The following is a 13,302-nucleotide window of genomic DNA, read 5'->3' on the forward strand; positions in this document are numbered from 1 at the left end:
TTTTTTCTTCTAATTTCTTTCATTTTTATAGATTGTATATTAAATATAGTATGTTTTTTTTTTTAATGTTTTTTTATACTTAAACCAAGTGTTCGTACTTTAATCGAACGTTAAATATTAATTCCTTTTATTTGGTGTTTTTTTTTTAATTATTTTATTTATCGAATTTTCTATTTTTTCAACTTTTTCATTTCTCCTTTCATTTCTAACTTGCATATTAAATATATTATGTTTTATTTTTTATGTTTTTATATTTAAACCAAGTGTTCGTACTTTAATCGAACGTTGACCAAATATTAATTCCTTTTATTTTGTGTGTGTTTTTTTTAATTATTTTATTTATCGAATTTTTCATTTCTCTTTCATTTCTAACTTGTATGTTAAATGTACATTATTATATTTTTATACTTTAACCGAATGTTAATCAACTGTTAACGTTTTATATATACTAACTTATTAATACATTATTTATTTATTTATTTATTTATTCAATTACATGTGCGTATCGAAAAGTTTCGAAACTTATTCTTTTTCTTTTCTTTTTTTTTTTTCTGAAAAAGTTAAAAATGATTTCTGTGTTACTAGGTTTACAATTTTTCAACCCACTAACGTATAAAATTATTTTATCAATAAATAATATATATATTTTATATTGGACAATATATTAATATCGAGTATCAAAAGTGTATACGATTAAAAATAAAAATAACTATATACAAGAGAGAGTGAGAGAGAGAGAGAAAGAAAAAAGGAAATGAGATCGATATATGTCCCAAAATTAATTTATTCTACTTTCTCCAACGCGAATGGAAATCAGACGTGTAAAAATGAGAATATCGATCTTTCTCTCTCTCTCTCTCTCTTTCTAATGTTCCTTTTTAACTTCATAATATAATACATTCTCAACGATGCACGCTAATTCACATTTTTTCTTTTTTCCTTGATAGTCAAACTAAAAAAAGAAAAAAAAAAAATAAAAGACCTGTTGTCGATAAAATATCTTATACGTCGATAATAATTGCATATCATTATCGAAGTTAACGGATGATATACAATCTGTCATAGAAAAACACGTGTTCCGTATTGTGTTTCTTTCTTCTTTTTTTTCTCTCTCTCTTTCTCTTTACGTGGAATATAAAAAATGATTTAAAAAGATAAGAAAAAAAAAAACATTACCTCCTCATCAATGTTCAACAACAGTTCGACAGTTTATATAAAAAGTTAGAAAAATATTATTTGTTATTTTATTATATATATATATATGAAATAATTGAATTAAATATTCGTGATTATTACTTCAATATCGAATCTTGTTAAAAGTGTTAGTGAGTATTGGAGTGCCAAAAAAAGAAAAAAAAGAGGAAAAGGTTAATAAAAAGAAGTAAGAAAAAAAAAAAAGAGAAAGAATAAACATCATCAACGTGTCTTCGTACTTATACGATTACATAATTATCGTCTGTAACAACGGTACTCACGAATAAAATGATTATCGTAATAAATATGGGAGTTCCTTGACACAGAGCGAGACGCACACACACACACATATGGGAAATTAAAATATAATAAAAAAAGTATATAAATATTTAATATGAAAACGATTATATAACGATCTTATATTGCTAATGTACACGATGATAATCAAATTAATTTTCTTTCTTATCGAATCATTTTTCTTTATTCCTTTTTTCTGTTTTTTTTTTTTTCTATAATCAACACCGTAGAAGAAATCACGTATAATAAATATAATAAATACTAATGCACTTATATTATCATCTTTATCGTATAATATTTGATTTGTATTATTGTTAATCCATAGTAATTTATACAAGAAAGAGAGAGAGAGAGATATATATATATACAAAATAACAACGACACGCGTATTTATATTAATTCAATTTTAAATTTGAATTTAATCGGAAATAAGAAAGTGGCATATAAAGAGAAAACGAAAAGAAAGTAAATAATTTTAAGGTGTGCCTCTTGGTCGCCTTGGGAACACATCTTATGGTGCCTTGACAGTCGTAATTCTTGTTCCACTGTTAGCAGTTGGAGTTCGTTAAATTTATACCGAGATCGAGAATCACGACTCTGTCCTATGTCGTAATACACCACCTGATGGACGGATCTTCTTCTTCTTCTTTTTCTTTTTCTTTTTCTTCTTCTTCATTTTCATCTTCATCCTCTTATTCGTTGTTGTTCGTAGTATAGAACACGAGGAGGTGTGTGCAATCATTCCACCATAACGTTGATTTGAATTTACACGGTCCTGTTGCTCTTTTGCCTTTCTATCTTGAAATCCAAGGATCATCGAATTATTTTTCGACGAATCAATGAATAAATATCATATCGTGTATTTAACTTATATATCTTTATATTATTCTATATATATTTTAATATATTATAAAAATAATCATAATATATATCAAATAAATATTAAAATAATTTATAATGTAATGTGTATTATAAATACATATAGAATATATATATAAATGTATAAGAAATATTATATTTTAATAGAACAATAATTGTAATGATTAATTTGATCAATTTTTTTTTATCTATTATTATTATTTCATCATAATTTCTATCTTTATTTATTTATTTTCTATATTATACGAGTTATATAAATTTACAAAGTCACTTTTTAAGATTACCTACGATTTCTCTACGATATAGTTAAATCAAAAAGTCATCCTAAAGAGAACAAACGAACGAAATAAAAATAAAATACAAAAAAAATCTAATTTTCATCGAATAACAATTTAACAAAATTATTCTACGTTCCGTTACATTTCGATTATGAATTTATTCGTGATAATGTTTAATGTATTTGCGTGTTGTCAAACAATAGTATGCATAAGACGTTATATTACATGGCACGTCAACTTTACAATCGTTTAACCGCGGTCAATGTCTTGCTGAACACGTGCACGAACTCGACGAGTTTCGATCGACTACCGCGATATGTCGAGATGAAACACGAGAAACATGAATTTGCAACATCTATGGAATTTCAATCCTATCTCTTTTATTTCTGATCTCTTTCTGAACGTCGAATATTTACTCGATATTTCTTACAAAATAATAATATAAGAATACACATACACACACACATATATATATATATACACACGTGTACAAATTAGATATGAAAGACGATATCATTTTCGTCATCGTATAACGTCATCAAATTATAAACGTTTATTCAAAAGTTTCTTATATAACTATACGAAATACCAAAAGTTGACTCAACAATTACAAACGCGTCTTTCGAAGTTCCTTTTATTTTATTTTCTTTAACAACGAGACGCAACTTTAACTTTCACATAAAACTTTTAAAAAAAAAAAGTAATATTCGTAGATAATTGTATTACACAATAATAAGGACAAACGTACGCACCTTCTTTACTTACATACATTGTATCTAAAGTATGAGTACGAGTAATAGTTATCCTATCTTTTAACTTCGATAATTGGCTGAACAATTGAAGAAAATTGCACGTGACTAAGCAGACAACACGTAGAAAAGTATTTATCTATGTTTATGTGGGGCGATGATTCGATTATGTGTGCATCGTAATCATCATCATCATCATCATCATCATCATCATCGTCTTCTTCGTTTTCATCGTTGTCTTGGTTGTCTTATTCTTGTTCGTCTTCTTCATCTTCATGATGAGTGAGCACCGTTGTTGCTCTAGGAAAGAAGAAGAGGGTTTGTAATCGGCGTCGCGTCATTATCGTTCGCTTTAAATGTCAACGGTTTTATACTTTTTCTCGGTATTTATGCAGGTATGCCTCTCCCATCGACAATTTACGACGTGTGTTCCATTATGAGTAGTATTAGTATTAGTATTAGTAGTAGTATTAGTAGTAGTAATAGTAATAGTACCTAACGCCGTGTTACGAAACATTATATGTGTATTCGGATTCCGTGTTACAAGTGCTTCTTTCTCCATCTCTTTCTATATATATATTGTTTTTTCTTTTTTTTTTTTTTCTATTTACATGGAAAGAATTTTTATCCGTTTATGAGAGAGTCATATGAGCTTCTTTAAATAACCCCCCTCCTACCCCCTTCTACTCTTACGTAAATTCTTTTTATTTTATTATCATATTTTATCTTGTTTTTTTTTAAAATCGAATAAATATATTTTTGTAATCGTATTTATATTAATCCGTCGACGTTAATTACTGGTTTAGTTTGTATTAGAATTATTAATGAGAAGTTTGTCATTTACAATTGGTTCATCGGATGCGTTTACGTGTATACGTTTTATTACGTTTTAATGGAAATAATATGGTTTGGTTATACGTATATTCGTTTCTCATGTATGTGTGTGTGTGTGTTTGTTAATTTTAATACTGGGATTAATTTGTTGTTGTTTTTTTATGTTATTTTTAGGACCTAAACAATTCAATTTCCGTGGTCACAATTATTTCTACAGCGGACACGTTCCCGCCCACGCTAATCAAAAAGTCGATTGGTTGGATGCTAGAAACATTTGTAGAGAATATTGTATGGATTTAGTATCTATGGAAACTCAAGAGGAGAATAATATGGTCTTCAGACTTATACAACAGAGTGAGTATAATAATAAATTACGAAATAACTGATCGATTGGATGATAATTATACAAACGACACTTGTTAAATGAATCACATTTATACCTTCGTAATCGCGTATTTCAATTTCTAATGCAATTGGGACAATTTTCTTTTATCATTCGTTTTCGCGTTTAAAGATGACAACTTATTTTTCTTTTTTATCGATAAAAAAAAAAAAAAGAAAAAAAAAGGAGGAAGATAAAAACGATAGCACAGAAAGAGAGACAAATAGAAATCGTAAACAAAGTACTAGGCCATTAAATTTAAATAAAGAAATATGTAAAATTATGAAAATTATCAATGAGAATATACTACGTAAGAATTTCAACGACTAACATAAAGAGACGTGGCACGATAACCTTAGAAAGTTCTATACATAAGCATTAAGAATCAACCGAAGAAGAAAATGTCGTTAATAACGAAGCACTCGTGGATTCTTAAATGATTTATACGCCCGTCGTAACTTTCATTCTCACAAGATACATCATTCTTGACGTCTCGAATATTTCGAAACGAACGACCTAACGACGTAACATGTTACATAGACTCCAACGACTATTTGATGATTAACGAAATTAAGCTGACTTAATTATTGATTGGCTACGAAAACATTTCTTAATTTAATTCAAATCTCTTACGAATATTCTAATAATTATTTCTAAATATACGCGCGCGTACACATTTAAATATTTAAATATTTTGTAGAATCGATAATCATTTCGTCGATTGGTAACGTAAACAACATAAGAGTGTATCCCATAATATTTTCTAATCTTAAATCATCAAAACGAATCTCATAAAAAAAAGAAAAAAGAAGAAAGAAGTGACGACGAGAGTATAACGTCGATCTTTCAAGGTGATGCGAAGAATCTTTAAGTGGGTTGAGGCTGCGATCTCATCTTTTTATGCAATAGTATTGTATAGTGTCTCGCGCGGTCTCCGATTCCCGATCTCTTTCGCACAATCAACGATTTCTTTCTTCGATTAATAAAACGCAAAAGAAACTTCAACAAAATTTCAATTGTCGAAATTGCAATTGTTCTCCTTACGTTAATTCAACTTATTATTCTTCTTTTTGTTATTTCTTTTCAGACGACGTTCCTTATATTTGGACATCCGGTCGTCTTTGTGATTTCAAGGGTTGCGAAAATCGACGTGATTTGGAACCTAAATCATTGTACGGTTGGTTCTGGTCGGCTAATCGTGAGAAAATGTCACCAACCAACCAGATACCACCTGGCTGGGGTTTCAATCCTTGGTCTCAAACTGGACACAAGAAAGTTAGGCAACCTGATAATGCGGAATTCGATATCAACGGTACCAACGAGTCCTGTTTATCTGTACTTAACAACGTTTACAACGATGGTATAGCTTGGCATGATGTTGCTTGCTACCACGAGAAACCTTTCGTTTGCGAAGATTCCGAGGAACTCCTCAATTATGTCGCAAATACCAACCGTGGTATTCGTCTGTGAGAGCTTGTATACGCCTTCGCAGGCCAACGTGATGTCACGACGGTGGTCCTTCTTCTCATCAGAATCATCAACACCCACCTCACCCCCCTTTTTTTTTTTCCTTCTTTGCTTTTACACGTTGCAATAGAGAGACACCACGGTAACGTTATATTAATTCAATGAAATTGGTACAAGGAAAATATTATTTGAATATTTTTCATATATTAGTTATTATTCTAAAAGGAATTCGTTCTTATTATTTCATCATTTTTAATTGGCCTTGTTCCTTTTCTTCTAAAGTCTAAAAATTGTTTATAATTATCATTAGTTATTACAATTAAGAGTATTCTGATTAATTTAGATTGTCTCTGTGATAACAAAATAAGCATTCGTTTTTCGATTATATATCAATATTTGATTTTGTCATAGAAAAAAAGAAAAATGTCCAGTTTATCGTAAATGTGTCTCGTCGTTGCAACTTTTTCCTTCCTTCTCATTAAACGATGAAGTTCAACTATAACTCTTTCCACTTCGTCCAATGTGTAATTATGATATTTCCGATAAAAAGTAATTTTCATTATGTACACGTATTTATTGATAGATATCTGGCTGACAGTTTCTGTACATTTATGAATAAATCGTAAACGTAGGTCTAGTAAGAAAGCGCTTTTATTGTGTTTTGACCTTTCGTGTCTCATTGCTGTTTTATAAAGAAAAAGAAGGAACAAGGTCCCCATTCGATTTTTCATATATAACAATATTTTATTAATTATTCTATTTTAAAGAATATATATATATATATACATAATATCAGTATAAAAGAAAAATGATCTAAATAATGTACATTTTATTCATTATTAATAACAGTCTCTTTTCCTTCGCTCGATTCTGATAAAGTTTTTACACGAGCTTCAGAAGTAGATGGTTCGGCATTTGCATTTGTTTTCTTTTTCTTATAATTAATCCTATTTATTCTACAACCCGGTCCCCATTTTCGTTTTCGTGGAAGTGTCGTAGGATCTAAAAAATAAATGTTATAGATACAAAAATATGTTTTTAAAAACTAGCATTTTCTATGATTAAAAAAAAAAGAAAAAGAAAACGAAAAGAACAAAATTACTCACGATCTTCTGGTATGTTCAATTGTTTTCTCAAAACATTTCGAATTTGTCTATTAATTATTTCTCTACATTGGCTATCAAAACCACTTGGTAACCAGCCCCTTTTCTCATGACATCTTGTACCAGGCAAAGGATCAGGAAGTTTTGCCAACATTTCTTGTACCTCGTCCACGAGAATATCACAATACTAAAAAAAAATAATAATTTTAATATTGCATATCCATTATTTTCAAGGATATAAACCTAATATGTAATAAGAACCTGATAAAACATTTGTCTTGAAGGAGGAACCATGCCTTCTCTGTAAATATACATATTTTCACTCATTTCGGTTTCCTTTGTCTCATTTGGTTCCATACTTATATTCGGTGTAAGTATACTAGTCTTCGGTTTAGCTGCTGGAGCAGATTTGTACGGTAATGTATATTCCGAATAATTTCTTTTACATTTTATTGTAGAACCTAATCCACCTATATGATATATAAAAGATATACGTAAGTTTCTAAAATAAATAATGCGACTGTAAATGACAAAAGAGAAAAAAAGAAAATATTCATACGCATAGCTCTCAGTCTATAATCTAAGGTTTGATATTTTCTAGCTGTAATATCTTTCCTAGGATCATAGCCTAGACGAATCCACATAATTCTCCAAGGACCTGTTATAAAGTAATATGCAACAGAGGGTAACAATATTTTTAATTGTTCCGTTGTGAACTTTGTGTTATATAATATAGCATTTTTTGACCAAATTGGTCTTTCCTCGAACATTTGACGAATTTTATCTAGATGCATATTTTGTAAAAATTTCACTCTCATAGCAGTCTCAATACCATGGGGTGGTTTAGTAGGAACACCTTGAGTCTTGAAACAAATAAAATTGACAAAACCTCCTCTACGTTTTTTATTTTTTCCAATGACATTTTCCGATAACGAATTAGTTTCAGTTTTTGGTACGTATTGATGTACACTGTCCATTCTGCTGAATGCAGCTGGTGGTAAGAAATAAGGTACATCATTTTTTAACCAAGAATAAGGTGGAATACCAGTTGGATGTATTTTATCGTATATAGATTCCAATGCTTTTGGATTATCTTTCTTTTCTGTCATTGTCAAATATTGAAAATCACACAAATCTGAAAAGAAGAAGTTGCATAATAATTAAATTAAATAAATATAAAATAAAAATAGATGAATTTATTACAATACTTACTATTAAATTGAAATTCAGTATCGATTCTTCCTAATATTTTTAATTTTGGTAATTCGTATTGTTCATCTTGAGAAAGATCTTCATATTTGTTACGATCAAAAGTTGGTTTGATATTTTGTTTCTCTTCCGAAAAATTCTTGTTCGCGTCCGGTAAAATATCAGAAATTTTATTAGAAGATTCTTTGCTAGAACTTTCAATGTCAGTCATTGTCGATAAATTACAATTTTGTATTTGTTTGACTAAATCTGTTACAATATTATCTTTCTTTGAGTCTTCTTGCTGCTCATTTTGAATGTCATTTTGTTCGACGTTACTTTTAGAACTATTATTACTCAAAGACATATTTTTCATTACATTTTTCATAATTTCTACATTTGTATTATCTTTAGATTTCTGAGCATTTTCTTGTACTTTATCAATCCTATGTTTTTTAACTCTAACTCTCAGTAAGAATGCCATTTTAGAATGTCTATCACCACACGCTGGTTTAGTGTATCCATCATTTGGTCTAAATCTTAATTCAAGACGTCTGTTGGGAGTATCTACTGCCTAATAAAAAAAAGGAATTATTAAGAAAATATTGTACAAAGATAGTGAAATCTCTTTTTAATAATATATTCAATTAATAATATATTTACCGTAGAAATTGCTTCGATACCACCTAACGTTTTGATAGCTTTGTCTGGATTAACAACATTTCCTGGATATTTGATACAAGTAAATTTTCTATCAAACCTATGTCCATCCGGTAAAACTGGACCAATGTATTCATTTTCTTCTTCTCCATAATTGTTCTCTTCTATTTCATCTTGATTATCATTTTCTTTCTATATATATATATATATAACATATATTCTTAATTAATAATTAAAAATAAAACAATATTTCGCTAATGATCATGCAGTCGATGCAATTTTAAATAAGAATAAAAAAAAAGAAAAACAATATTCACAAAGTATCTATAAACTACTTACATTTTTATCATTACTATCCGAAAATTCATCTGAGTCTTCATTATTAATTTCGTTTACATAATTTTGAATTTCGAAATCTAAATCTTTGTCGTCGTCATTATCTAATAATTCTTCCTCACTAGTAATATCAGGAATATTCATGTTATTGTTTAACAATGAATAATTGAGAATGAAAAATAATAAACATCAAGCAGAACATGCACGTTTTTAAGGTTAGGTAACCTCTTTAACAGCTCGTCAAGATATATTCGAGAATGCGCAGCAGATTGTATTTTTAGCGGTATAAAAAGTCTTTTTCAAATTTTTAAACAACATTACTAACATTATTTTATGTTAATTATTCTATAAACATAAATAAATAAAATATTAAAAATTTACACTAAAGTATATGAAATACTATTCTAAACTATTTCCATGTTCTGTGATCAGGTTGACCATACATACAACGAAAATAAATGCAAGAATAAGACTAATCTCTTTCCCCCTCCATTAATTTTATATAAATATGTCTCTTAGGGAGTTACATGGGTTTACACCGGGAAAAAATAGCATATTTTCAAAAATTTTTTTTTCTATATAAAAAATGAAATTCTTATTCAAACTTTTTATAGTATTTAAGATACATATTTACAAAGAACATTTTCTGAATTTTTGGTTGAAAAATATTTTCAACTCCGCCATTGCGACGTCATTTCCGGTGACCCCACCGAAAAAAAGTGTTTTCGCGTTGACAGCAGAACTTATAAACGGTGGGGGTGTTTCTGTTGAAAAAATAGGGTCTTTTAGTGAATACTTCAAACTAGAAACTGGACGAAGGAAAAAGAAAAAAATTAAAATTTGGATTTTTGGTAACGTTTTTAGCAAGAACATTCAAATTTCGCTACAATTTGCATGACATTTTGGTTTCTTAAAATTCGATTTTATGAAAAAAACGAAAATCCTTCGTCCAAGTCCTTGTCAATAGTATCACGAAGACGTCTAGAAAATTTTATCAAAATCGGTTAAATAGTTTTCGAGAAATCTTGACAACCGACTTTAGAAAAAGCGTTTTGAGAAAAACGCGTTTTAAGATTTGAGTGCTGGTTTAAGAGCCATTAAAGAGTGGAACTTCTCAGGGCTCTATCTTTAAAACTACTACTCCTATCGACTTCAAAATTGAATAAAATATTCTAGATGAGTTGTAGAATTGAAAAAAAAATAAAAAAAAAAATTTTTTTGAAAGTCCCAAACCCATGTAACCCCTTAATTAATTATTTATAGTTTTTTAAATAATTTTATGAATTTTTTTCTTTGTAGAAATAATCGTTCGATTCATTATCGTTTGCAAATGTTTTTTACATTGTTAATTTTCACGTTCGCAATTTTATTTAAATTCTGATGATCAACACAATTCACTCAGAAGATAATAGTTTATTTGATATTTTGGACAAAATATTATTATCTGTAAAAAAAAATTGTATTTAAAAATAGGTCATTTTAAAGTACCATTTTTACACAATCAAAAAAAGGCCATTTTAAAAATAGCATTTAATCGGCTCGTGTAAAAATAAATCTTTATCTTTCGAATGGATCATTGATCATCAAAATTAGACAAAAAGTATGATCATAAGAAATCATGGTGTAAGCCTTCGCAAACGCGAATTCATAATGAATTATTATATACAGATGTTAATAAAATAATATTGACATTTGTTAAACATTAAACTATGTATTGTTGTTTTATATGGTATTTTAAAAAGCAATCTTCAAAAGATGCATTTTATTATTTTGATCAACCATTTCAACTAATCTTCACTCGAACTGATTTCTTCATCGTATTCCATGTTTATTGAGATTCGTAACTTTGAAAATAAAATTCCTATTGCCATAACTGTCGAAGATATATATATATATATATAACAATGCACGTTAATTCATTTTATTTTTCCACACTTTTCACTAAAATCACACATAAGAAGTCTTAATGAATTGTTCTATCATCGGGGACGCCACGTTGGACTGAATTTCAATTAAAAATTTTGTTAAGTAACATTTTTTTTTAACGCACAAATTTATCCAACCTTTCATATATATATTTAAGAATAACTTTCACGAATATATATAATAACACGTTTAGAAGATATAAATGGTATTCGAAAATTATTAAAAGTCCGATCGTTTACCTGCGAACGGAACAAAACATCCTGCTATTGTCGTCGATGTCAAGGATAACTATGTGTGTGTATATATGTATGTATGTTGTTAAATGTATATTATATCAATATAATGAGTTATTAGACGTTGAAGAGAACGATAGTATTTCAAAAGGGGCAACTGTTTTAAATGTGTCGATAGTGAATAGTATTTAGTGACATCCTGCGTCACGAACGTTTTACCATTTCCCGCGATAATTTGATGATAATAAACGTGATAAGGAACGCTTTAACGTATACATACGTATATGATGGAATCCGAACTAAGTAACCCATCATCAACAACAATAACTTCATCGTCCGTCGCCGTCGGAGCGACGGACCAACAGAAAACGATCGTTCCTTTGAAAACAACTTTGTCACCTTTCTACCAATTCATCATGACGCCGGATAAACGAAACAGCTATTCTAATATTTATTGCCGAATTTGTCACGAAGGTATTTTTCACAATTTTTCTTTTTCTTATTTATTTATTTTCTATATTTGTCTTTAGATAATTTATTTAATTATAATTATAAAACTTATAATGTTAGAACGGTTATAAAGACAATGGATAATGGTTTTATATCTGAGATCACTTGTAATTCGAAATGTAATCTTATCTTCATCGTCTTAATGAGTTATTGATATATGAAAGATCATTTATCTATCGTTATATTTAAGATTTATCTATAGTCTGACAAATTTTAATTCAATTTTCTTATTTCATTTCATATATATAATATTAAATTAAATATTTGTATGTGTGTGTAGAAATATATATTGAATTTTGTGTTATTATATAGATGACAGTATCGAGGAATTAATAGATCCTTGCGATTGCACCGGTAGTTTAGGCTTGATACATGCCAGTTGTTTGGAAAAATGGTTGACCGCGTCTAACACAGATCATTGTGAAATTTGCAAGTATACTTACGTCCTCGAGAAGAAAGAAAAACCTTTGTGTCAAGTAATTAGTAGAATTTAATTATCACAATATATAATATATATGATAAATAAAATTTTATATTGATAATCATTTCATTGGAAATTGTGTAAATATTTTGTAGTCGTGTTGCCAATGGTGGAAAAGTAATTCCGCGTATGGACCACAAGGAATCACGGGAGATGTGATTTGTTTGGTAGTACTTATGCCATTATGTATAGTTGCTACTTATTTGTGTGGAATTGGTGCTAATGCATACGCACGATTAGGTTTTTGGGAAGGTATTGGTTTAGCTGTACTTTGTTGTATGCTGGTCATGACATTTTTTTTATGGTTCATCATTACTATAAGGTACGTTTAAATAATAATATATCATTTTATTATAGAAATATGTATTTAAAAAAAAACGTTCTCTGTTAGTATAGTTATTAATATTATTGTATATATAATTACAGGTTTCATTATATATCATGGATACAATGGCGTAAACAAAATCTTGATATAAAGCTACTCGTCAAACACAAATCGGGAACGACTCATATAAAAGCTTATTGGATAAATAATAATGATAATAGAGTCGACGATACAATTTATAATAACAATCGTTTCACATGCTTTTTACCTATTTTCAGAAACAACGTTGATCCTATTTATAACATACAACAACAGATGACATTCGTTTGAGTATTTATTTACTATACAAAAGTAACATTTAATCATCTGTGTTATATTTTTTTATGTAAACGAAAATAAAAAAAAAAAAAACAAAGGGATAAAGAAAAAAGGTTTTTAAAAAAAAAAAAAAAAAGAAAGA

At 28.6% G+C, this 13,302-nt stretch overlaps 3 protein-coding genes across 4 annotated transcripts in view; 2 read left to right on the plus strand and 1 right to left on the minus strand.

Annotated features, from left to right (window-relative positions):
* The window catches only part of LOC106783626, an 11,032-nt gene extending 4,311 nt beyond the window's left edge, over nucleotides 1-6,721 (plus strand). The window contains exons 3-4 of the mRNA XM_014742327.1: nucleotides 4,406-4,585; nucleotides 5,701-6,721. Of these exons, the coding sequence (XP_014597813.1) occupies nucleotides 4,406-4,585; nucleotides 5,701-6,083 (563 nt within the window). The 3' untranslated portion in view covers nucleotides 6,084-6,721. The remainder of the gene's footprint in view (nucleotides 1-4,405; nucleotides 4,586-5,700) is intronic.
* A 137-nt stretch (nucleotides 6,722-6,858) lies between these two features.
* On the minus strand, nucleotides 6,859-11,565 carry LOC106783625 (general transcription factor 3C polypeptide 5). 2 transcript variants are annotated; one of them, XM_014742326.1, is made up of 8 exons: nucleotides 11,533-11,565; nucleotides 9,371-9,488; nucleotides 9,035-9,223; nucleotides 8,396-8,945; nucleotides 7,743-8,318; nucleotides 7,445-7,653; nucleotides 7,187-7,370; nucleotides 6,859-7,082 (listed from the first exon to the last, which is right to left on the minus strand). In XM_014742326.1, the coding sequence occupies exons 1-8, from the start codon at nucleotides 11,550-11,552 to the stop codon at nucleotides 6,910-6,912; spliced, it is 2,019 nt and encodes a 672-aa protein (XP_014597812.1). In that variant the 5' UTR covers nucleotides 11,553-11,565; the 3' UTR covers nucleotides 6,859-6,909. The 2 variants fall into 2 exon arrangements, with proteins under 2 accessions (XP_014597812.1, XP_014597810.1); XM_014742324.1 differs by lacking the exon at nucleotides 11,533-11,565 and having other exon boundaries at nucleotides 9,371-9,735.
* Nucleotides 11,566-11,598: 33 nt separating this feature from the next.
* Nucleotides 11,599-13,232, plus strand: LOC106783627 (E3 ubiquitin-protein ligase MARCH2-like). Its single transcript, XM_014742328.1, has 4 exons — nucleotides 11,599-12,000; nucleotides 12,349-12,512; nucleotides 12,613-12,839; nucleotides 12,944-13,232. The coding sequence occupies exons 1-4, from the start codon at nucleotides 11,811-11,813 to the stop codon at nucleotides 13,170-13,172; spliced, it is 810 nt and encodes a 269-aa protein (XP_014597814.1). The 5' UTR covers nucleotides 11,599-11,810; the 3' UTR covers nucleotides 13,173-13,232.
* The last annotated feature ends 70 nt before the right edge of the window (nucleotides 13,233-13,302 follow it).

The sequence above is a fragment of the Polistes canadensis genome, unplaced genomic scaffold, assembly GCF_001313835.1.
Source record: "Polistes canadensis isolate GaletaPanama2010 unplaced genomic scaffold, ASM131383v1 scaffold_23, whole genome shotgun sequence".
Lineage (NCBI taxonomy): Eukaryota > Metazoa > Arthropoda > Insecta > Hymenoptera > Vespidae > Polistes > Polistes canadensis.

Excerpts from the sequence above, each read along its gene's own strand:
- LOC106783625 (XM_014742324.1), bottom strand. The coding sequence starts at position 9,511 with ATGAATATTCCTGATATTACTAGTGAGGAAGAATTATTAGATAATGAC. Across the intron at positions 8,319-8,395 it reads TACTGAATTTCAATTTAATA|ATTTGTGTGATTTTCAATAT; the intron begins GTAAGTATTGTA and ends TCTTCTTTTCAG. Across the intron at positions 7,083-7,186 it reads ATTGAACATACCAGAAGATC|ATCCTACGACACTTCCACGA; the intron begins GTGAGTAATTTT and ends TTTATTTTTTAG.
- LOC106783627 (XM_014742328.1), top strand. The coding sequence starts at position 11,811 with ATGATGGAATCCGAACTAAGTAACCCATCATCAACAACAATAACTTCA. Across the intron at positions 12,513-12,612 it reads AAGAAAAACCTTTGTGTCAA|TCGTGTTGCCAATGGTGGAA; the intron begins GTAATTAGTAGA and ends AATATTTTGTAG. Across the intron at positions 12,840-12,943 it reads TGGTTCATCATTACTATAAG|GTTTCATTATATATCATGGA; the intron begins GTACGTTTAAAT and ends ATATAATTACAG.